We start from the raw sequence: 26312 nt of genomic DNA on the forward strand, positions 1-26312 counted from the left end.
AGAAGAAAGACATAAAAGAGAACAAAGCCAGGCCAACTCTTAAAAATTATTTAATAGAAAGTCCAATGTCAAAATGTAACAATAAACAAAAATACACATGTATAAATATGTATATATAATTAGACCTGTACACTTTCTCAGACCCTTTTCAAAATGGAATAGAATCATCATTACATCTTGGTGGTCAAATCAAAAATAATATTCAAGCGACATGGGCCCACTGCTAAGTGGGGGGTAGTACTGCTGGAGCACTTCGAGGGTTCAAAGAATTCCAATCAGGAGAGAGCTGGGGATATTGCCAGTGTCCTTTTCTGGAGACCCAGAGAGGGAAGATGAACAATCAATCGCATGGCTCTGTCCAGTGTACCTGACTTTTGCTTAGCACCTGTAGCCACTACTGTCTAGGGACAGCTCTCCTTTAGGGTTTTGAATTATTTACATTTATGTTGTTTGTGAGTGAGTTTTCTTTCCTCATCTCCCAGATTTGCAGTTCCTAGGGATTCTGCCTTAGGACTTTCTTATTCTGCAGGCCAAATGTCGCACAGTGGTTTGGGATGCTATTTAGGCGTGCTGATTTGCACTAAAGCAAGGGTGTTCAAAGTGGGGTGTGCACATACCAGGAGGTACCCAAGGTCCCCCTCAGGAGTTCAGAGAGAAAATGCCAGAACCTCTGTTTATAATATTTTGTGTCTTATTCATTTAAAGTTTCTATGCTGTATACTTTTTATAATGTGCCTAATATAGTAGTACAAAAGTAAAGGGATATATGCTTTAAATAAATTAATAAACATACAGAGAGAGTGCATCTCACGAAGTTTTTGCTGACAGGCATGTGTAATTGAAACAGATGGGGACCCACTGCTTTGGAGAATTCATGTGCAGGCAGAGTGGTTAGGGAGGCCACCCTTCCGGGCTCCCACACTCACCTGAGGAAGCCTCTGCAGGTGTTCAGAAGAGCAATGCCCCAAGATACCTCCCAGACCTGATTGAGAGGTGATGCTTCGTAATCTTGATGCTAGATTTTCCTTGAATATAAGGCCATGTTCCTAAATAAAATGCAAATACCCTTGGGAAGGGCAAATATGCAGCCATTAACAACTGGCATGGAGGCATTTTGATCCCTTCCTGGCAATGAGGTGGAGGTGAGTGGGAAGTGGGCCAGGGCAGAAAATGGGGAGAGGTAAACTTGGCTTATATTCCATGAACAAGCCTAAGGCAAACTTGGCTTATATTCCATGAACACATGGCCCTAAGGGGACCTGCCAGGGGCTCTAGTTTTTAAATGGGTGAATATGAGGCCAAATGTTTGTTGGTTTCCAGCATCAGGATTACCGCTGGACAAATTCTAATCTAAACACCTGGGCCTGTGGAATATCCGAGTGGGCATCGCTAGCCTCAGAATTACAAATTCCTCAGTGAAGAGCAAGAGGAAGATCTGGAAAAAGTGGGTGTTTGAGCTAACATCTTTCCAAGGGTCCAGAAAGCTGGCGTTGCTGTTGAGTATGCCAGGAGGGCAGGGGTGGGTGTTTTGCAAAAAAAGGTCAGCCCCAAGGTGCAGCAAGGCCCAGTGCCCCTTAGCTAGGAAAATTGCCTTCAGCACCAACTCCTCCAGCCTCTCAGGGGAACTGTCTTCTGTTTGAGCTTTTTCTTGAGTTTCTGGAAACAGTGTTGGCTTATGGCTGGTATTCTGATGCATCTAATTCTTTTCCTTTCTCCTAAACATTTTTCTAATTATTTTTCTGGGGGTGGGGAGGGGAGAAAAAAACCCAATGCTCTAAACTCCGAGGTTATTTGGAAAACCTAAAAGGCACTGCAAGTTGTCTCCATAGAGAGATTCTGCTTGTCTCTGAGCCTTCCCTGACTCATACCTGCAGAGCTCCCAGCTCTGGCAGCCTCCAGGTACCCACGAGGTCTTCCCTCCACAGCTGTCTAGGCCTATGGGTATTTTCCACTTGCATACAATTTGTCTGTGCTTTTTTAAAATCTCCTTTCTTTGGCAGGACTCGGGTGTGTATTTGGGACCCAGCAGAGGCTTGGCCACCAGGTGTATGTGACCTAATCCAGGGGAAGGCTGTCCAAGAGAGCTGCCTTTAGTTAGGATCACACACTAGACAGGGAAGCCCTCTGCTGCTTCCCATATATTTATTTTAGGGTGCATTCTCATCCCTGGGTCTAGGCCAGCCTGGTCCCAAAAGGTATTTTTCGCCTTATTGGCTCTAAAGAAGGTCATGCTGACCCAGAGCTGTCCCCTTTGTCTCCAAACCAGATCCGGCCCAGGTTAAAGTCCTTGAATTCAAATAGCTTTTGGCAGAGGAAGAGGAGTTGGGGCTGGGTAAGGGACAGAGGACACCCTGGGATGAATCATCTCAGCAAGCACCCCTGCACTGCCGCAGTGAGCAGGGAAATCCCGGCCCTGATTGTGACCACACCTTACCTGTCTGGAGGACCTCAGCAGTGGGCTGCAGAGGACACAGCACCACCTAAAGCTCTTATTTATGCTCCCTGAATCCCCAGCAAAGCCCCGGGAACCCTCTGTGGCTAGCCTGGCTCACTGCCCCGTCCACGTCCCTTGCTCTTCTCTCTCCCTCTACAAGTCCAAGCTCCAGCCTCTGTACTGCAGGCCGACCCTGGACAGTCCACACTGGCCCTCCTTTGGGCTGAGTCCTGTGCTATCCTCTCAGCCTGAAAGTCCTTTAGTAACACTCTCCCTCAGTCCTCTGACACATCCAGGCTTTGATGTCACCTCTTTCAGGAAGCCCCTGATTGCCAAAACTGGGCTGGCTGCCACAGTGAGATGCTCCCATAGCACTCAGGACTTTCCCCTGTAGGGTACTTCCATGCTGCCTCCCTCGTTATGGCTAGGTTCCTTGAAGGTGGATTTAGTTCAGTTGCGCTTTGCTGGCAATTAGCGCAGTGCCTGGAGTGTACCAGGGGCTCCAGAAATAAATGAGTTCAATGAATGAATCATCAAGACTGGAAAGGCAATGCTAAAAATGCTATACCTGGGTCAACCTAGATGAAGGGACCCCAACTCCACACACTGGGGTTAGAGCATCCCAGTGGAGCTGCTGAAATGCCACAGTCAAGTCCACATGGATGAGGGGGACAGTGTGTGACACATGTGGTGGCTGTATGTGGCTGGACCAGGCACACGCCGTTAGGGATGTGTCCATTATGTGTGTAAGGCCAGGAAAGGATGTCAGCCACAACACCCCGGCTAGCAGCCCAGACGAGTCAAGCAGATGTAGTAGGGCATCCAGGCACAGATGGGGCACAAAGCAAGACGAGTAGCAGACCTCGATTCTCCCATGTGAGTCGAACTCAAACTTTCTCAAGAGTGATGGCTGGTTTTTCCTGTTTCGGTATCCCTATAGTTATACTATTACTTTCCTAGACATTATCTTGGAGATTACAGAAAGGCAAAATACAGCTCTTTCTTGAAGTATTGCAATGATAGAGTAAATTTCCTTTCTCCACGTATCTCTCTGTATATGTATGTATGCATGTGTATGTGTATGTGTGTTAAGAAAATAGATCCGAATCTAAAGTTCTAATAAGGCAGCTGCCTGGATCTATTCCAGGAAAAGAGTAATTTTATGAATTTGCATCTTGGTTTGAATGGAAAAACTGGCTTGAAATCTATTGCAAAACTTTCTTTGCTTGCTTGCCTGTCAAGAGAGAACAGTCCTTGAAGGTCTAGACTGAAATGCCAGGACACAGGGGCTATTCTCTCCCTTTAGAGTCAATGCCAAGAGGTCCCCCTAAGGCTGTAGAATTATTTTCAACTCTAGAGACCCTAAGGGACCTCTGCCTAAGTTTATGGTGTTCTTTATACTGCCTCTAAGTCTTACTCAATCAAATTCAAAGCCTTGGGCTAAAAATGGAAGCAAAGAAGGGCGAAATCAGGGTAGAGAGGGCAGACACTATCAGAATGAAGCCTTCAGTTTAGAGGTGAATCTTCCCGAAATACAGCAATTTCTGTGGTTCCCAAGTTATAAGGGCCATTTCCCACATCATCTTGAAGGGACATGACAGCTGCCAGGTTAGAAAGAAGGAGGATCTTGGGGGCCAGATTTCAAAGGAAAACTGGATACGACAGCCCCTTTACACAAGGACATTGTTTTGGTTCCTTCGAGCAAAGTAAGTAAAGGTGGGAGCGGGTCCCGTCTAGGCAGCACCTTTAACAGTTGCTATGGAGACATGAGTCATCTTTAGAGGATGTGATTCAAGAAGCAAGAAGAGGAACTCTGAGGAATTCTTGGGCTCTTCCGACCTTGGAACAAGTTATTTAAATGTCTATCCAAGTCATTACATGACTATCTAAAACATGTAAGATCTCGAAAGAGATTTGCATCTAGTTTCAGTGCTTAAATGGACCTGGAAGATGCAGATCCCCAGTCCAAAGATGAAAAAGAGACATCAAACCCTAGCCCACAAGAAAGGATTTCAATGCAAGTCAGTGGTCCAGGCATTGCCTTTCCTCCATGCTTGGAGATCGGATTGTCCCAGACCCCCATGAAGGTCAAGACTTTTAACCTTAAAAAGATACAGCTTGTGATGAAACAACAAGCCTTGGGAACCCAGGAAAGAAATCACAGCACTCGAAAGCCTGTTCTGGTTGCATCTGGTATCTAACTGCAGAAATACCAGGTTCCTTTTCCAGATGCTAGAAGGATTCCAAGGAGAGAAACGTGTGCCTAAATTCCCAAAGCCTTTTCCTCAGGGCACTGAAGTCCTACTGTTAGCCAGTGGCCTCCCCTGGTGTGTGTGCAGCTCAGATAGGGGAGGCCAAATAAAACACTCCCCATGAGGAAACCAAGCTGGTGAGAAGCCAGAGAGAGATTCTGGAAGGCAGATGCCCCCAGGGGTTGTTTTCACAGTGTTGCGAAGGGCATAGTCATAATAAAAAGAATTTGAAAAATACTTGAATGACATCTTTCCTTCTTTCAACATGGGCATTTATGTTGGATAGATGCATTCCACACTTAAGATCTATTATTTAGAACATGGGGGTAATAGATCTACTTCACAGGATTATCATGAGGATGACACAAAACAATTATAAAATGCCTAGCACAGTATCTGGCACAGAGTGAGTATAAATGACAAATATTAGCTCCTTTTTCCTCTTCTCTCAAGATTAGATTCCAGATAAGGTACAAGAGTCTCCTGAAAAACATGGCATAGCTTGTGAGTCCTAAGGTTTGTCCCAGAGGTATTCACTCATAAGCCTCATCTTTACCATAGTTTTTTGACCCCTTTCTAGAGACATACAAAAAGGTGACTGCCGAAGTCAAGGATACTATTCCCCCCTTGGAAAAATACATCCATTCATTGGCAAAAGGCAATTCATAGACCTCGTTCATGAAATTCCAAAAGGTTTATTGCAGGCACATGTGAGTGTGACAGCCGACTGCCTAACCCAGCCCCTCACAGGCACACTGGAGTCCAGGCATCCACCCATGACACCATGAGGCCAAAGTTCCTGCTTCGAGCCACCTTTTTATTATGCCCCTAAATACACATTCCCTCCCCACCAATCATGCCTTATTATTTTTTTTGGTTGGGGTTTTAAACAAGAAAAAGTCCAATCTCTGAGAGGTACGAAGACATAAAGCTCTGAGAATGCCTTCCAGCAGGGAAGTGTGGAAGGCAGATCTTATGTAAAATTATAGTGTGCAATCTAATATCCTTTTTCTTTAGGGGTGGCAGGAAGGACAGAACTTTAGATACCAATTATTTTGCCTTTCATAAAGAACGTGTCAGAGTCCCGAAGTCTAAGATTCCAACTCAGTATTTTCTTGGATTAAGAATTTGAAAATATTTCTTCCTTTAAAACTCAACATGTTTAACAATGTTTCTTTTCTATGACTAGTAGAGATAGAAGACTCAAATTCTTGCCCAGTGTCAAAGCAGGACTTGTAATCCACATGCCAACCTGCTTCACAGGCTATGAGGTAAAGTTTGTAAGAGGTATCATCTCTGTTTTTTAGCAGGCTTATGGAAGAGTCTTGCCCTAAGAGAAAAACAGGGATGAGGCTGGGAAGAGGATAAAGTTATAGCAGGATAAAGTTATAAGAAGATAACAAAGCAGGATGACATCACATGGGACCAAGAAGGGGGCTGCATCATCCCTGGACCTGCTCCTGGGGGCTGTCGGATTGTGGGCGTGGCCGCTTTGGATGCCCAGGTGAGCCCTGACACAGAGGTGCTTCCTCACATTACAGTGAGGAGAGGATGGGGCCAGTACAAAGACTGAAGGACCAGCACTCCTCCTGGGTCCGTCTTTGCTAAGTTGAGTCATCCCAGCCCAGGCTCAGATGATGGGCACTGTGGACGGAGAGAGACCTGTCTTCCAGCAGGCTTCTGTGTGCGTGGCTGCTGCAGTTTCTGAGGGCTGACCCAGTTTTCTCATCTCTGGACTTTATACCTTCTTTGTCCCTAAATAGACCACAACACCACTCTGTGTTCTCTGCAAGCCTGGGGCTAGGAAGCATCGCTGAGGTAAAGGCCTTTTTTAAGGTTCTCTGCCAATAACAAACACGTCTTCAATTATGAGAGCAGTACTCCATGATCCTGAATCTCTGCCAACCAAAAGAAAGCTGTGCACACACTGCTGAACTTTTACAACTCTACAACTCAGAGGACATAAGGCATGTGTAAGCCAGCTGTAAATCTCGTTGACAGTCTTGCCCCACCCACTGGCCACTAGGCAGCTGGATTTCCAATTTCACCCCGGACACGGCCAGCCTATCAACCCTCTCTGCTTAATGCTCTCAGTTCATTTCTCGTCATTTTTCTACCTCCACTCACCAGGCCACTTACCCTCCCTTCCTCCTTCCAGCTTCCTGAGCCCTATAGAGATAACAACTAGCAGAGTGCACCAGCACGTACATTGGATTATCCTTTTCATTGTGTCTGAGCCAATCTGCTTAATGTTCAGATACACATGGGGAAAAAAAGGCAAAATATTTTTGTTTTAGATCCTTTCAGAAGGCATAAAAAAATAAAGTACAAACACGAATCACTTGACAATTTTATGATTAAAACCAACAAATGGAAAACAGACAGTGTTGGGTGTTGCTGACATAATCAAGCATTTCGTGTGGACCCACTCAACCACCCCATTTCTTGGATCTATTTCTGGATGTACCAAATGTGTCTGAAGATGAACTCACTTTCGCACATCAAAGATGTATCCAGTGTTAAACACCGGAGCCAGAACCCAGGTGAAAATCTGCTGGTTCAGGGCAACACCACTTCCGGCTTTATTAAACACTCAAAAGTCAGGTTCCCAAGAAACGCTTGGATCTATCCGCAAGTATAACATGTCAAAAGTGTTAAATGTGACCATGAGAAAAATGACATGAGCATGTTTCATCTTTGGGTAGAGGGTGGTGGTTTTCTGGGAAGACATTGTCTGAGCCACCGAGTAGAGAAGTCAAATGGAAGACGTTTAGCATGTGCTTAATTCTTGCTTGATAAGAACAAGAAATCCCGGAAAAGGTCACCCACAGAACGGTGAGCAAAGTCCCCAGTGAACAAGTTTGAGGTGGGGCTTAGCAGTTCGTTTACAGTTGTGGAAAACTGTTTTAGTCACTTGGCCAAAAACCATATGAGGGGAGGCAACCTGAAACCCTAGACTACTTGACTCTCCCTGCATTTTTCTGCTAGAAGCAGGATAAAAAGCCTAAAATTTTGGCTGCATCTCTATTTATGTAACAGCCACAGCTGCTCCCCAAAATAGCTGCTGTTGGCCAAAAGAATTACGGGATTTTGTTGCTAATATGTGAATCTATAGTCAATAGCACTCTGCTAAGTTTCCTTCCCTTCCCTTTTGCCGTCCCAGGTCTAAAAGGAGATAGGGAATCTCATTATTTGCACATCAGTGGTGCCATCAGTTATGTGGATAGATTTTAAAATCGAGGCTCATCTTTTCGGCAAGAGCAAATTGACACAGAACATCTTAACTCTCCACCTTCTGCAGGCGGCAGTGTGGCTAATATCGAGGCCCTTCAAAGTCACAACTCCAAAAGAGAGAAACATACAGTGCTCCTGTGTTTTTTGTGGGACAAACCCAGACCCGGACTGCTGGCGTGGCATTTAATAGGATGCCCTCCCCTGAAAGTAACAAAGAGAACCCTCGTCAAAGCTATCAAACACGTTAAAAAAATACAAAAGTTATTTTCTCCTTTTGATTGCTATTTACTTGTGACAATATTTGTTAAAAATATCACTTCTGTCTTTGAGAAGAGATCATTCTCTTCATATAGTATGGAAAAATAAACTCTGCTGAACACTCAGTCAACATTCCCCACCACTGCCAGGGGCTTTTGGCTTTCACATCTCCAAATATCATCATCAGCATAAAAGTATTATGTTTTTGAGTAGGCAAACACTTTTCCTATGTCTAGTGTGCTGGAAGTAAGAGAAAAAGGAAGTGGCAAGGCTCATGTAGCACTTTGAAGGGGGAGAGTTACGAAATAGGATGGTTTATTTGCTAACAAAATGAAAGGTAGCAAGGTGGTTTCAGGCCCTCCTAAAAAGTCATAGGATGTCCCCTCACCTCTTAGACCACTTTCAGCCTTGCTAATGCTTGGTAGATTCTTAATGGAAGGGTAGGGAGCCCTTTAGTCTAATTATCAGTGTCAATGCAAAGGAGGGCTCAACTTCTGCACCCAGGATCATCTTAAAACACTGAGCTGGATGAATGGGAGAAGACAAGGATCCATAAAAACAGTAAAATGTTTATTTTCTTAGAAAAAAAAGTGAGGAAGAGGGATTCAAAATGATTGTGATCACACTTCCATCTGCATCTGAGCAAAGCCAATGTTGCAAGCTTAATTCTTGATTAAGATACTTATTAAATCAAACAACCTGCCACTCACTCCTACGTCACTTCCAGGAGTCACATCACAGCATGCTTTTAATTGATAGCTTCTCTACTTCTTCTGAGCAGAGAAACAAGGCTTGGCATAGCAACCATCCCATCTCCAAAGCTCAACACTGCCAGTGAGAAGCAAGGCTCAGTCCATCTCTAGACTGCGTGCGAGAGATGGGGAGGAAGGAGAGAGGGCAGGAGATGCTTGTCTTAGAAGCAGAACCAGTTTAGAAGAGAAGTTTGTTATCTGAGTTCACCACTACCTCATCTTATAGAAAATAGGTTGGAGAGCATCTGTAAAACCAACAGTATCTTTAAGGTGAAATTGCAGAATTTTGCTGCATACCTGGACACAAGAGAAGTGAAAAGTTGCAACAAGTTTTAACTAGCAGCAACAAAGAAAGTTCGATAACAGTTTTTTTTGTTTGTTTTTAGCAATATTCCTTTGCAAGTTCATTAAGAAACACTGTAATTTAATGGGGCGTACAATATGGAACGATCTTCTTTTGCTATAGTGCTGTTCGCTGAATAGAACCGACCTTTGCAAAGATTTCAACTGGGGTGTAACCTATTTACACAGTAGTAGCTCCTGGTTTGAGTGGTAAAATTGGTGCTATGTGATATCCTCTTCTTCCGAACAGTAATCCCGACCCTTGGAGGGAAAAAGAAAAAAGAGCATGTGAATGAGAAATTCAAAGCAGAGCCTGAAATTGTTACTTGTAATCAATTTTCTCTCAATATATGTCTCCTTGCAACAGAATCCAGGCTTTGTCAGTGATAGCTGGCACAGGGGTAGCTACGTCATAAATACATGTTAGCCAATTTATAAGCTATATATACTTCAAGGCATGACAGTTTTACCAAGCCCCAAATAAGCCCTTACTTTATGTTGGTAAGAATTTATATTATAATAGCCATATTCAAGAGTCAGCCTTTCACTAAGAAATTACCAAATGGCCAATCCATTCAGGAGATCAATTTCTTATCAGGAAGAATGAACAAGCCACATTCTACAGCTACATCCCCGTGCCTGAAAATCAACATTCTACAGACAGCATACAATCCAGGGATGTCTGAGTTTAATTCACTCTAAAACGGATTACAAAAAACAACAAACAAGAATCCTTAAACACGCATAACAGGTCTATGCTTGGTATGTGTGGGATGCACAAGAAAGGCAAAGATGCTTCTGATTCATTTGCTAACTAAAACAGGTTATCTGAAGCTCTACGGACTATGTACAATGGTTATTTGTGAACATATTTTATCCTCTCTCCTCTAGGTCATAAACTCAATGAAGACATGATTGGGGCTGGGCTTTAAGGATCCACATTTAACGGAGCCGGCTTGTCTTGGTCAAAACACATGACTCTCTTGGTCTGTAACCCATCACAGGGCACCTGCCCTGCCTGTGTCCGATGTCATAGATAAGGGTTTTGTAAAAAGTCAGGTGTTATTATTATTTGTTTCCTTCAACTTTTTCTTTTTCTTTTAAAATACACACTATATGTTTCATTTTTTTGGGGTGGGGGAATGTTCTTTTAAAAGCAGAACTTATTTCTAAAAGTACCAATACTTAACGATACTAATAATAATTTTGCATATAACTATTTCTCAGATGTATTACATATTTTTTGGTCACATTATCTATATAACAGAAATATTTTACATTTTCCTAATATTTAAGCATTATCAAAATGGATTATTTGTGCCACGTGGCTGGGTGCTAATCTTGACTCTGTGACTTCCTAGCTCTGGGATCCTGGTAAAATTACCTCTCTGTGTCTCAGTTTCTTCAACTGTAAAATGAAGAGAACAATAGTACCTATTTCACAGAATAGTTGAAGATTAAATGAGTTAATAGTAATAAAGTGATTAAATCATTTCTGGCACATACTTTTACACATGAAGTATATGTGCCCATGCCCGTGTGTGTTTGGCAAATTACAAAATACTGCTGGCTGGACACAGTGGCTCACGCCTGTAATCCCACACTTTGGGAGGCCAAGGCGGGTGGATCACCTGAGGTCAGGAATTTGAGGCCAGCCTGGCCAACATAGTGAAACCCCATCTCTACTAAAAACACAAAAACTAGCTGGGCATGGTGGCGGGCACCTGTAGTCCCAGCTATTTGGGAGGCTAAGGCAGGAGAATTGCTTGAACCTGGGAGGCGGAGATTGCAGTGAGCCAAGATCGCACCATTGCACTGCAGCCTGGGTGACAGAGTGAGACTCTGTCTCAAAAAAAAAAAAAAAAAAAAACGAAAAAACAAACTGCCACACAATGAAGTCTTCAGGCCTGTGGAAGCAGGTGGGGCTGCTCACTCCCATGCCAACTGGCCCCAGATTGCTTGCTCCCTTAGAATGGGATTCACCCCTTAGCATGTTTTGGTTTCCTCCATCATCAGATTGCTAACTCCCACCCCTACCACTTGCAGAGTGTCTGAGTCTAGTGTCATCTCTAGGCTTGTTTTACTTGCTGCACAAAACCTCTCCTGAGCAGAGAAGCTGGGTAACCAGTCTTCCTGACATGAGGAGTGTGTACTTGGCAGTCATCCCATGGGCAGCCTCCCTGGTGACACTGCCCAAGCAGATGCCATCCCTAGCCTTGGCCCAGACCACTCAGGAGACATGCTCTGGGTCACACACTGGAGAGCTAGAAAGAACTTAAAAGTCCCTGGCCACTGGGGATTTATTTTTTAATCTGGGGAACAAGACACATACAAATGTATCCACACAATGCCATAAATATCAGATGATGCTCTCCACAGATCCCCAACTCACGAGGCTCAGAGAGGAAACTTACAAACGGACCCAAGTATTCAGGTGGAGAGGAAAGGTAGGGCTCATGGAGTTTTCCTGAAGGTTTTATTAGGAAAGGAAAGTGGACATCTCCAGTGTATATATGTACATATACACTGTTGTTTGACAGCGCACAAATTGCTGGGCTTTGGTTTCCTGGGGATAATCACGGTCTCCATCCCATAGGGTTATGGTCAGGATTAAATGGAAAAAAATATAGTGTCTGGCAAGTAGTCAATAAATGTTAGCTAATGCTACTATTACTACTACTGCTACTCTTATTGTAATTGTTGTTATTATAAACTCTGTGTTTGTTCAGTCCCCCTGGCAGGGGAATAGGGACCTCCTCCCTTAGTGGCTGTCAGGTGAGTAAGGACTATGACCATAAGCTGTCATCTGATAGGTGTCAGGGAACTCTTCCTCCCACCTCAGCCTTGCACTCCAGACAGGCCAGAAACTGATGTACATGAATAAAACTTCTACGGCAGAAACCGAAGTCCCTCTATTACCTGTGACTAAATGAGGCCTCAAATCAAAGCAAAGTCTCAGCCAGCCAATGTGGAGTTTAGAGGGTGCTTCATCCATGAGGAAGAACTTGGAAGGAATGGCAGACAGATACACACACACACCACACACACACACACGTGCACACAACACACATACACACGTGTGCACACACAAGCACACACACGTGCACACATGCATACACATGCATACATGAAAGGTGGTGTTCTCATTGTCTTCAATTTGGTAAATGAGTTTCTGGGTTATGTAGTAGAAGGACCATTTCAAACCACAGTAAAGGCTCCCCAACCCCACCTTTTGAGGGACAAATACAATATAAACCTTCTTTGTAAACACAGGACTCTGCAACTTTCATTTCCCAAGCATTGGCTACTCTGAAATTATTATCATTACTATACAAAGGAGCAAGAAAACAGCATTAGCTGCTTTGCGGATATTATTTTACGTACTATTTATATCAGTCCTGCAAGGCAAAGAGTGAAGCCCTGATGCTTGTGGAGGAAGCTCAGAGAAGCGCAAGCCCACAGGGCTGCTCCTTGCCTTTATTACAACTGCAGTGATTTGATAACTAAATTCAAATTCAATTCAGCTTCATTGTTATTATCACCTGTTTCAGCAGCACTGAGAAGCAACTGCTTTGGTAACAAACTTTGAAATCAAAACACATTGAAAGTAAGATATGGCCATAAACCATATGGCCATCCAGTGCCGTTCTAAGAAAGGAGACCTGAGAATGGTGATTACCAGAGGCGATTACCTTGTGCAAAGGATAGTAGGCTTGAGGCGAGGATGAAGAGAGGCTGGTTAGAAGGAATACATTCTAGTGTTCAACAGCACAGTAGGGTGACTAGAGTTAATAGTAATATATTGTATATTTCAAAGTAGTGAGAAGATTTGAAATGTTTCCAACACAAAGAAATGATAACTCTTGGGTGTGATACATATACTAAGTACCCTGATTTGACCATTACACACTGTATGCATGTATCAAAATACCACATGTACCCTATAAATACGTACAATTACTATATGCCATTTTAAAAATAAATAAGTAAGTAAAAATAAAGGGGATTTGAGAGAATTGTCATTGGAGGGGCCCCATCTTAGCATCACAGGGGACCCCATCTGCACACTGGCCCTACTGGGCAGGACAGGGAGCCTGCTTCTGTAGCATGACTTCATGTCTCATTTAATTTTTAAAGAACTGTGCCAAAAAGAGAACCTGAAGACCTTCAGCTGTCAGAAAGCAGGAAGTGGGAGCCGGGTTTGGGAGATACACAGCAATTCTTCACAGAAGTATGCCCTTCCCCCTTAAAGGAACCCCAAATGGAAGTCTTTGTCAGGATGCGTTACTCAATTAGAACTGGAGGATCTTAGTCACAATCCCACCCTTGTGCAAAGGACACACTGAAAGCTGCAGAGAGCAAGATCCCTAGGAGGCCCTCGAAAGCTGGGAGAACAGAAACTCCTAGTGATGGTGACAAAGAAGGCTTGTTTGAAAGAACCATGAGTGCCTTCGGGTGCAGACTCAAAAAACCCCAAGGAACCTTTGCCTACCAAAATTTTTCCGACCACACCCTACTCTGTGTAGAGGCTTCCACGTCTTCTTCAGTTATCTGTATTATTATCCTCCTGGAAGTGTAAGTTGATGTCAGTGCAGAACACACATTTCTAAGGTTCTAGTGTAAGGGGTTTTTGTTTGTTGAAGTGTGTCTATAAGAATTAGAAGTATTAAGGAAAGGACATCATCCTAATTTTAAATCCTGCTAGTTTAAAGAGCAACAGCTCAAAGAGTGACTTTAAGAAACTGTTCCTCCAATGTGCCTAACGTACTTTTCCTCCACAGGTTTAAAATAGACAAATAGTCTAGGCCAGGGGTCCCTAGTCCCCAAGCCATGGACCGCTACTGGTCCATGGCCTGTTAGGAATTAGGCCACACAGCAGGAAGTGAGCGACAGGCGAGTGAGTGAAGCTGAGCTCTGCCTCCTGTCAGATCAGCGGCAGCATCAGATTCTCATAGGAGCACGAACACTACTGTGAACCGTGCATGTGAGGGATCTAGGTTGTGTGCTCCTTATGAGAATCCAATGCCTGATGATCTGTCACTGTCTCCCACCATCCCCAGATGGGACCATCTTGTTGCAGGAAAACAAGCTCAAGGCTCCCACTGATTCTACATTATGGTGAATATGTAATAATAGAAATTAAGTGCACAATAAATGTAATGTGCTTGAATCATCCTGAAACCACCCCCACCCCGCCCCACCCAACTCCCCATCCATGGAAAAATTGTCTTCCACAAAACCAGTCCCTGGTGCCAAAAAGGTTGGGGACTGCTGGTCTAGGCCTTGCCATTCAGTGTCAGGTATGATTCATCATATATGTTTTTAGTATGTTTCTATAGACATGTATGCATTCAGCCCAATACACACACCCCTCAGACATGTAACAATCAGTGTGAACTGAGTATTCTCCCACTGGAGTAGACTAGATGAAAGTGACTGAGAGGAAGTGTTGAATCTGTTTCTCCATCTGTAAAATGGGGACAATAAAACCTAACTTGCAGAGTTGTGGGAATTAAACATATACATGAAAGTGTTTAGCAAAGCTAGGCACATGGTGGGTGCTTAATAAATTATAGCTCTTACGATGATACTGAAAAATGAGACCAACTGGTCCAACAGGAAATAAAACTGTCTAGGTGAGAAATGGGGCCCACATCTCAATCAGTCAGTTCACATTCAGATCCTCAAAGAAGCCAAGTACCAGAGGGCCTCGGTGCTTCTCACTCTGTCCTGGCTGGCTTCTCCTGCTCCCATCTCTTTATTTTTATTTCTTCAGAGAGAGTCTTGCTCTGTCACCCAGGCTGGAGTGCAGTGGCACGATCTCAGCTCACTGCAACCTCCACCTCCCAGGTTCAAGCAATTTTCCTTCCTCAGCCTCCCAAGTAGCTGGGATTTCCCTGTAGTCGCCCTAGGGAGAAACAGTCTCTTCCCTTCTCAGTGGTCCTTCCATCGCACCATCATGTTGTATAGAATTTTAGGCAAAATGTTTGCCTCCCTTACTGAGGGGGAAAACATGTTTCTTGTCCATCTTTGTATTTTGGGTACCTAATGGAGTCCTCGTGTGGCCCATATCCAAGGGTTGTGAACACTCTGGCTTTGGAGGGAAGCAGTGCTGGGGTGTGGGGGTAGCAGGGTGGAGGCTGTTAAATGGTATTACACAGAAAGTGTCCTGGTACATTAGTAAGGGAAGAAAACCATCAATGTTTTGCACATCATAATGGAAGATGCAGCCTTTTTAAACAACACAACTGATAAGTTTTGAGCAAAACTATGCACACAGAATAGGGCATAGGCCCTGTTACATGAATAGCTTGGAACTTAGGAGAGGGGCAACAGGACTGCAAAGAGAGGCAATCAAAGTTGATACTAGAATCCCACTGTCCATTATTCATTATTTGTATTTATTTAAGTACAGTTGTCTCTGCTTATCCATGGGGGATTTGTTCCAAAATCACCAGTGGATGCCTGAAACCTCAGAGAGTACCGAACTCTACATATACTATATTTTTCCTACACATACCTACCTACCTATATAAATTAGGCTCACGCCTGTAAGCCCAGCACTTTGGGAGGCCGAGGTGGGTGGCCTTGAGGTGGCCACTTGAGGTCAGGAGTTCGAGACCAGCCTGACCAACATGGTGAAACCCCATCACCTCTACTAAAAATACAAAAATTAGCTGGGCATGGTGGCGTGAGCCTGTAATCCCAGCTACTTGGGAGGCTGAGACTGCAGATCACTTGAACCCAGGAGGTGGAGGTTGCAGTGAGTCAAGATCGTGCCACTGCACTCCAGACTGGGTGACAGAGTGAAACTCTGTCTCAAAAGAAAAAAAAAGGAAGGAAAAGGAAAAAGAATTAGGCACAGCAAGAGAGTAACAACAGTAACAACTAATAATAGAACAATTCTAATAATATACTATAATAAAAGTTATGTGAATGTGTTCTCTCTCTCTCAAAATATCTTAGTGTACTATACTCACCCTTCTTCTCGTTGACTCTGGGTAACTGAAACAGTGGATAAAGGGGACTGCTAATACCCACATAAATCACATGTGGAATCAGGTCCAGTTCTCTTTCCATAATGTTCAGCAGGCTTTTTTTTTTTTTTGAGATGGAGCCTGGCTCTGTTACCCAGGCTGGAGTGCAGTGGCACAATCTTGGCTCACTGCAACCTTCGCCTCCCGAGTAGCATGCACCACCACGCCTGGCTAATTTTTGTATTTTTAGCAGAGACAAGGTTTCATCATGTTGGCCAGGCTAGTCTCAAACTCCTGACCTCAGCTGATCCACCTGCTTTGGCCTCCCAAAGTGCTGGGATTACAGGTGTGAGTCACCACACCCGGCCTCAGCCAGGCATCTTAAACTCTGTCTTTTGCTTTCATCATAAAGTTCTGAGTTAAAGAACCTCATGGGTAGGGCAATGGAGTCAGCAAACAAGTCCGGTCAAGACTCTTGGGTTTGTACAAAGCAAACATGAAGTTTTGTAATAAAGGCTCATGACAGAAGTTCATTTTAATGAGGCTTCTTTCTGTCTGGAAGTGTAAGCTGTTATGCTTGTGATAAAGCAGGCTCTTGTTGGCTTGGTGACTAGCTGAATGATCACCTGAAGAATTTTTCCTCCGCTCCTTTACCTGTCTGGATGACACTGGGAATCTCTGTGAGTTGCTGGACTGTGCATTATCACTAAACTATATTTCTAATAACACAGTCACTGAGATAATGCCTTTTGTTGAATAATTTCCTCATTCAGTAAGGCTTTTAAAAAAATTATAAATTTTTTTATTTCAATAGCTTTTGGGGTACAAGTGGTTTTTGGTTACATGATAAATGACACAGTGGTGAATTCTGAGATTTTAGTGCACCCATCGCCCAAGCAGTGTACATTGTACCAATATGCAGTTTTTTACTCCACATCCTCCTCCCATCCTCCCTGTTCTGAGTCTCCCAAGTCTATTATATCCTGAGTCTCAGTTTCTTGACTTATTGTTATCCTTCCTTGACAGCATTTATCCTGTACTGTGGGACTTAACTGCTTTCTGAGTGGCAAACAGCATCTTGATTAATGAAGCACAACTGCCCCACCTGCATTCTGGTGCATAAATTTAATAGGCATCTCCCTCCTCTGTCCACCTAACACCCTTTATCCCCTAACCCCTTCCTCCATGTTTTACCATCCAGAGGCAACCTCAGATCCAAGTTTCCATAAGAATCTGTATGTTTCAGCTCTGTCCTTGAACCAGGACTGCAGGAGCAGATAACCACGTTCTGCAGCTTGAGCATCTGTGCACGACTAGCTAGAATCCAGAATACACAGGAAGAGGAGGCTGGAAAAGTGAAAGGAAGGCTATCCCCAGGGGCTGCTGGGCTTAAACCTCCGCCTGCAGGGCTGCAGGGCCCTCCTCCTGTAGGAAGCAGTGCCTTCCATCCCTTTCTCAGGGCTGGATGTGTCAGAGCCTCTTTAATCACAGAGCACTTTTCAGCAGCATTTTAGTTTATAGTCAAACAACAAGTCATAAGAACAGTTTTAAATGCCAAAGACATACTGAAGAAAAGCAAAAAATAATTAGCTGTGCTGTTAAAAGTCTCCTCCCCTGGATTACTTCATTAGAAAAATCAATCGAGGCATTAATGGCTTTCTCCGTCTCTAATGAGCTTTATTCTAATTAGACTCACGTGTTATTGTTTCAGCTGGAAAAAGGTCTCGTTTGTAATGAGCAGTGGAGTGTGACAGCCTCTGACTGTTTCTTTGACCATATATAGGAATGATCACCGTGATAATAACAGCAGTGACAACAATCCTGGGATATTGGGCTTTTCATTTCCAAGAGAGAGTAAGTATTAACTAAACAGCTTCGAAACCCCCATGAAGTGTTTATCATACCCGAATCCCCATTTCACCAACAGTAAGGAGGATATTTTAGAAGGCTTTTTTTTTTTTTTGAGTCAGAGTCTCGCTCTGTTGCTCAGGCTGGAGTGCAGTGGGCGATCTCGGCTCACTACAAGCTCCGCCTCCCGGGTTCACGCCATTCTCCTGCCTCAGCCTCCCGAGTACCTGGGACTACAGGCGCCTGCCACCACGCCCATCTAAATTTTTTTGTATTTTTAGTAGAGACGGGATTTCATCGTGTTAGCCAGGATGGTCTCGATCTCCTGACCTCATGATCCGCCTGCCTCGGCCTCCCAAAGTGCTGGGATTACAGGCGTGAGCCACCGCACCTGGCCTAGAAGCTTTAAGCCACGTACTTTTCAAGCTTTATCTGAGGCTGGCACTTGGATGACTTCAATGATGTTCTTTCCCCACAAGGAGGTGAGCAGGAGTGAGGATAAAGACATGGAGAGATAATGCAGACGACCACGTTCTCTTGGCCATACTGAACTGATGTCCGAGAGCAGGCCTTGGCAAACTTCCTCTGGGAAGGGCCACAGTAAATATTTTAGGCCTTCCATTCCATACGGTCTCATTGCGATTCAACTCTGCCATTGTAAGCTTGAAAGCGGCCATAGATAAAAGTAAATGAATGAGTATGGCTGAGTTCCAATAAAACTTTATTTATGGACACTGAAATTTGAATTTCATGCTGTTTTTCACATGTCACAAAATAGTCTTCTTTTATTTTCTCCCAACCATTTAAATGTGTAAAAACCATTTTTGTCTCGCAGGCTGGATGTGGCCTATGGGCCATAGTTTGCCTGCCCTGCCCCAGAGAACAGAATTAACCACCAGTAGCATCAGAGGCTAACACTGTTCAAGGGTTTTGCCCTCTTTAGAGCTCAAACAGCAGGGATAATTTCCACCTTGAGAGACATCTCTCCAGAGCTCTTCTGCAAAAACTGTTCTTATTTTACAAACATGAAAACATTGAAAATCAAAATTAAATGGAAAAATTCATCTCCAACAGCATCTCTTCCCAATCAGTCTTCAAATTTCATTTCAATCTTTGTCCATATGCATGACATTTTTATACCATTTCAATCCTATTATAGACACAGTGTTTTACTTTGCTTTTTTTCACTTAACGTTATCTTGTAAAATTCTTCCCTGTTGTGACTGATTTCTTCTAATCAGACATATCATAATTTTTTGTGGATTTTTTTGTGGAAGATTTACATGCTATTTGTTGGACTTAATTAAAAGGGATGTCTTAGTGTCTTCTCAAGTGTAAGAGTTAAGATTCAAATGCTACCACCTTGCCCTCAAGCCAGGAAACCTGGGAAAACCCACTTGGTAGACTGGAGCCTCACACACCTCCCCCAGGATTCACTTCCTTTTGGACAATGGCTTTAGCAAATCTGGCATTTTAATTCATTTGCCTCTTGACAAAGATGTGCCTTCCAGACAAACTCTTTAGAGCTCTTTGCTCTGAAAGAGCTCTCTGTTCCACATACACCCTAGAATTTATATTGAACTTGGATGGAGGTTTGGGGAGACTAATCACACATCTCCTTTCATTACAGTTTTTAACCAGGAAATACCAGAAAGAGTTAGATGAGGATCATTTTTCTTGCTGGATTAGAGAACTTGGTAGGTCCCCATTAGTCCCTTGCCTCACACCTGCTGAGACCCTCTGGATGGTGACTGACTCATCCAGTCACATGTGGAGAAAGGAGAAGAGGTTGGGTTTGCCCCTTCACTGTTCCATGGGCTGGGCCTCTGGAGAGGGAGAGGTGAGGGATATACTTTAAGTTGGTTCCTTTCTTTCCTCTCCACAAAGGGGGGGTGACACTGTTTGAGGGACCACAGGGCTCACCTTCCCTTCCTTTCTCTTTGCTTTCAGAATAGGAAGCACATGCATTTGGCCAGGAAGAAGACTTCAGCTATTGATGGGAGGGCCCTCTTTCTAGAAGGCAGAGAACAATGGACTAGCCAGACAGGAAGGAGAGAGGCCCAGAGGGCAGTAAGGAGTGGGCATCTGGGGCCCAGGGTTGGGAAGAACACTTCTGTTTGGCTTCCTTCCTCTTCTAGGGCATGGCTAAGGTGGCCAACCTGCATGCACCCCAGAAGAGGAAGATAAGTAGGCCCATGGGACTTTATTATGGAGGCTGAGGCTTTCACTGGCCTGATTAACCCATTTTCTGGGAATGAGCACTTTGGGAGGATAACAATCAAAGGAGCCCCAGAGGACACGTGACAGGCTGGGGCCATCAGAACTACTGATCCGTGGGTACTATCCGGCTTACTGAATTATGAAACACAGGTTAAATTAAGGGTTGTCACACATTTGGCTAATTGGCCAATAAGAACAGCAATTAATAGAGGTCAGGCAATTCAACTGCATCTGTGGCCATGACTATCAGAGCCCTTGGAAACAGCAGTGATTTCAAGTGAAATCTAAATCAGCAGTGTTTCAGGTGACCTAGAGCAGGGCCCACGGCCCATAGCCCATATGTTAGCACTTCCTGAAGGTTTTCTTCCACCCAAATCCACATGTTGGGACCCAGGGGAAGGTGTAGCAAAGCCAGTGACCACTGTGTAATCTTTGTTTTTTCTATTTGACACTTTGTCAAAAAATACATTCCTGTTTTCATAGACTTCTTTTGATTTTGAGAAATTTAAAAGATACAGAAAAGTATGAAGAATGTAAAGACACTATATTCCCACCACTAGAAATAAGAACTAGTAATATTTTGTACCATCTCCTGCTAGCCTCTGCCCTCCTTCTAAGAAATGAAACTACCACCCATTTCTCATCCCCCATACCCAGGCACAGCAATGTTCATGGGTTTGGTTGGTTTGTATGTTTGGTATCATTTTAGATACTTTGATATTCATGTTATATTGATATAACAAATATACTACACTTTTATGTGTATATGAATATTTAAATATATAACAGATAAAAACATGCCATTTGTAAATATGCCATGTAAAAACTGATGGTGCTTAATAAATATTTGTTGAATGTCCATCTATAAACAATGTATTTGTGTGTTTTTAATGTACATGGTATCATACAATTTTTATCATTCTGCATAATCCTCTCTTCACTTAATAATTGTATTTGAAATCTATAATTGTGACTCTCTCTATATATGTATATATATACACACATACATATATGTGTGTATATATACACATATGTATATATATGTGTATATACACATATGTGTATATATATATATGCTTGGTTTATGTCTCTTAACTGCTGCATAATATTGCACTGTACGAATATGGAGGATTTTAATTATTCGTTTCTCCATGGGTGGATACTTAGTTTTCTTCCAGTTTTTTGGCTGTTGAATAAAGAATGCTGCAGTGAACTTTATTGTAGTTTAATTGATGGTTTTTACTGGTTTGTACTAATATTACTTCTTTATATATTATGCCTACAAATCATTTGATGTTTTAAGTGTTATAAATATATTCCAAACTCGCTCTGGATCCACACCTGGGTATCATCCGGCCCATTAATAAGGTAGATACTGACCATGATACTCATCTGGCTCCCTGTGCCTGTTTTCAATTTGTAAGAAACCCAGAAGAGAGGCAGGGTATGATTATGCATCTCTAAGCAAGCCTCCAACAATCAATTTTGTAAATATGAGCTTACAATTTTTTGGTACTCCTTTTTGAATCAACTTAGAAAAATGGAATTGAAGTGAGGGGAGTCTAGAAGTGTCTGCTCCAAGAATGCTTTCTCTAGGAACAGAGCAGAATGTGCCTGCACTTGATAGAATTGTGAAAGACAGGAATAAAGTGCACCAGAAATAACATAATACTTCAGAATAAATTTTTCAAGCAATGTTCAGAACATAATATGCCTCATAATTCCTTCCCAGCTGATATAAACGGGAATGTCTCATTCTTTGCTATGGAGGGTGCTGTTTAGTGGGAGATGAAAAGTTGAGGGTAAATTGGATACGACATTCTCTAAAGTTCCTTCCAATGCAAAATGTTATTCTTCCAGATTTGAGGCTCCCTAAAGACAAGAATCCTATTTTATCATTCCTCATTATGTGCCTCTCATGGTCCTGGCTCATTTCTAGGTCCAGAGAACATGTTCATGTCAAGCTTATTAAATGGATCAAAGAAGTCAGTCTTACAATTTCTATGATTTTGTTTGAAGCCCCTTTCCTAAGTTTTTTTTGTTGTTGTTACAAGCATATTTAGGCTGATATTAATACTTTTTTGTTTTTTAAGAGACAAAGTCTTGCTCTGTCACCCAGGCTGGAGTGCAGTGGCACAATCACAGCTCACTGCCGCCTCAAACTCCTGGGCTCAAGTGATCCTCCTGCCTCAGCCTCTCAAGTAACTGGGACTACAGGTGAATGCCACCATACCTGGCTAATTTTTATTTTTATTTTTTGTAGAGACAGGGTCTCGCAATGTTGCCCAGGCTGGTCTCAAACTCCTGGCCTCAAGTGATCTTCCCACCTCAGCCTCTCAAAGTGTTGGGATTACAGGCATGAGCCACTACACCTGGCCAATGAATATCTTTTAAAAGGCTTATAAAAGCCTTTCAAATGAGACACAACAATTAAGAGTAAAACTTCCAAACAGAAAAAAATATATAGGGATTCAGCTGTAGCTGTATCCATGCCACTGACTCACTGACTCATTCTGTAATCACAGCTCGAAAGCACAGGTTATTTAATGGCTCTGTAAGTGTTCACAAGAATCTAACTCCTGAACATGTTTATTATACCACGTAGGAGGGAGGTGGATGAATACACTGGAAACTGTGCGATTCTACTACTCTTTCTACAAGGAGATATTTGTACCATAGGAAGGCACTTGCTCACGCAGGATCCAAGTTTCTAAGTTCTGCATTTTCAGGTTCGGTTTAGCACCACCCCCCACAACCCCATCCCAAATCCTTCCTGTATAAATGGCCTTGATGGTACAAACACAGGCGACTTCAACCAAAATGAAGGCTACCAATTACAGAGCACATACAACATATCAAACACTACTGGAGACTGTGTATTTTCTTCAATATCCCAGACAAGTTAGTATTATTTCTCAAATTTTATTGGTGAGAAAACTGAGAATCAGAGAGTTTAACTTAACCTGGGGTCACACAGCTGCTGCCAGAGCCAATCCTTGGCTTTGGCCCAGGTTTGAAGCATGGGCTCTTTCTCTTGCACCATGCTGCCTCCTTCCCTTGGCCTCTATCAATCCAATTATCTGGCACTGTGCTTGCTCTATACCTGCTATGCTGCTCTAAGTAGAGATGTCTACTCTAGGAGTCTTCCAGGTCACATTTCCTGCCTTTGCATGCTTCTGTCTCCATTTGAAGCCCAGTGTTCTTATCTGCACCATTCACTCATTCAACAAGTTTCTTAAGCATCTGTTTTGTCCCAAGCCCTGTGCTAGGTTCTGAGGAAACAAAGACAAATGAGACCCAATTCTTATCCTTAGGGAGCTGTCAGTCTAAAGTGAGTCCTTTTAGATGTTCGTAAATAACAACGCAGTAGTTACCAAGACTGGTACCCTTTCTCTCCCTGCGTGTTCTCTGTAGGGCTGAAGCAACATCCATGACTGCCAAACCTAATGAATGGAAAGGTAATGGGAAGGAAGAGAAAAGGATAGCTGAAGAGAAGACAGGGCAAGGAGAAGCTGAATGGGAACTAGTCAAGGGAATGAGACACACCAACATTCCTGTTACTCTCAGTTGTACCTTGGGTTTCTTTCCGTGTCCAAATACTTGCATCCATGGCAAAATGATACCATTCACTGATTGTGCCTCACACTGCTATTGAGTTCAGAGTGTTGTTGGCCACACCTGATGCACAGAAATGGCGTGGTTTTTATCTGGACTCATGACTATGTTGCATTAGAAACTGAACTCTCCTTTTCTTCTTGCTCCCTAAAGAGCCAGGCTGATAGATCCTCAAGAATTTTCTGAAAATCAAGCCCTCCAGAAAAAAGAAAGTGTGTTCCATTTCTTTTCAGCTTGTTGCCTGATTCATTTTCCTTGACAGACTCATCTACTACTGTTAGCTGGATGGGCATGCAGGATCCCAAAGCCCAGAGTATGCACACACTTCACCAGTGGTTCCTACACCAGTGTCATCATCATGACAATTAAGAAGTCATTTGCATAAAACTATGCAGTAGAGATAAAACCAAAACAGACTGAGTCACATCCTTGCCTGTTGTAATTATAGCTCTAATTTGGCTGAAGAATGAGGAAAGGTACACTCAGAAGAGAGAGATGGCAAGGCAAGGTGATGAAGGGAGAGGAGACAAAAACAGACTTGGTTATGAGCAAAGCAACTTGGTTAAAATATGTTTACCATGGAGCAAGAAATTGTTTCATGGAATGACGATGGCAGCCCTGCCCACTGCTAAACTACATATTCCAGCAAGAGTATCCCTCTGCCAGTGCTGAAGGCTTTGGTTGCTACTGAAAGTGACAACCTGCTGGGTGGGAGGAACACACCATGACTTTCTCTGCACATGTGGGGCAGGCCATGTTACATTGTTTAGGTTTTGATGTGACAGTCCCAGGTTTTCTTATCATTGGTGGGCACTAAGCAGGCCTTTACACACACAGTTAAAAAATAAAACCCATCATCATATCCACCACATCTGCCAAACATTATATTTGGTTCTGTAACAACTCTGAGGTTAAATAGACTATAAAAATCGTTTACACGTAGAACCCAACATCATAGTTCACAACTATGTGCAAGTCACTCTCTTCACTGGATGAAAAGCAAACGTCTACTGATCTCTGACACACCGACTCATAACATGGATCAGACTGATCTGATGTATCGTCAATAGACAATTCTTGAAAAAAATTTACAAATGCATATTTACCATGACCTTTCTCACCAACCAGGTTGGTTCTGAGGCCATGGAAATAATGCCACTTCAAGAACTCCAACATTTTGTAAGTGTAAATGACTGTTCAATAGATGTAGAGGTCTACAGACAAACAAATATCTTTTATTTATTTTTATTTACTTTTTTGACAGTCTTGCTCTGTCGCCCAGGCTGGACGGCAGTGGCGTGGTCTCTGCTCAACTGTAACCTCCGCTTCCCAGGTCCAAGCGATTCTCATGCCTCACCCTCCCGAGTAGCTGGGATTATAGGCGTGCACTATCAGGCCTGGCTAATTTTTGTATTTTTAGTATAGACAGGGTTTCACCATGTTGGCTAGGCTGGCCTTGAACTCCTGACCTCAGGTGATCCACCAGCCTCGGCCTCCCAAAGTGTTGGGATTATAGGCGTGAGCCACTGCACCCAGCCAAACAAACATCTTTTAAAATCAGCTGATTTAAGTCCACATACTGCTCTTTCTCAGACTTTTTCTGAAATGTCACATTGAATAATGTCAATCAACAGAGCCAGAATCTCAAGATCACACAGGAATATGTGAGACGCACTAGGCATGCTCATGGCTCTCCCTCAGGAGACTGTGAACTATTTTTACAGACAGGAAGGAGGGGATGTAAGAAAGGAAGAAGAATGAGTTTGCATGGTGTCATCTGCACTCAATTCCCTAATCCTCTTTAAAGTCACAACTATCTATGGATAGGGTCGCCAGCTAGGCTCATGCATGCTCATGACTGCAGCTGGGCCCTGGATCTGACGGAAGCACACCAGCAAAATACATAAGGAAGAAATCCAAAGTTTCTTTGCCTGGGGCCCATGGCCAGGCTCCATGGAGTCTTAAAACCCAGAAATTATACTTAAAAGTTTTGTGTATATGATTTGTGCATTTTCATAGGGAGAGTCTTTGTAACTTTTGTAAGACTCCAAAAAGATGTACAAGGCCCAACAAAGTTTAAGAAGCCTTTCATCAGAAACAGTAATCAGGTGCAAGTGACACTGTACTAAGATACTCTTTATTTAATATTCAGGATCCTCTTTGAGGAAGCCAAGGACTCCCTGGTCATCAGCCAGGGTCTTACATCTTCATAAAGCAAAATGTAAATCCCTGTTTTGTCTGTAGAAGATACTATTATTGCAGATACCTAAAAAATTTATTTATTTTTTCTGCTTTTTACAAACTAGAATGTATAGTGGAAAGCATATCTTAACATCTGATGTCATCTGTATTTGGTGCTATATTCAGAAACTCCTCCACA

General features: G+C 43.1%; 1 protein-coding gene across 1 annotated transcript in view; it reads right to left on the reverse strand.

Moving 5' to 3' along the window:
* Positions 1-34: 34 nt before the first annotated feature.
* Positions 35-26312, reverse strand: part of C1H1orf21 (chromosome 1 C1orf21 homolog) — a 241398-nt gene continuing 215120 nt past the window's right edge. Inside the window, exon 6 of the mRNA XM_003815607.5 lies at positions 35-9533. Coding sequence (XP_003815655.1) covers positions 9495-9533 — 39 coding nt within the window. The 3' untranslated portion in view covers positions 35-9494. The remainder of the gene's footprint in view (positions 9534-26312) is intronic.

This window comes from Pan paniscus, chromosome 1, assembly GCF_029289425.2.
Source record: "Pan paniscus chromosome 1, NHGRI_mPanPan1-v2.0_pri, whole genome shotgun sequence".
Taxonomy (NCBI): Eukaryota; Metazoa; Chordata; class Mammalia; order Primates; family Hominidae; genus Pan; species Pan paniscus.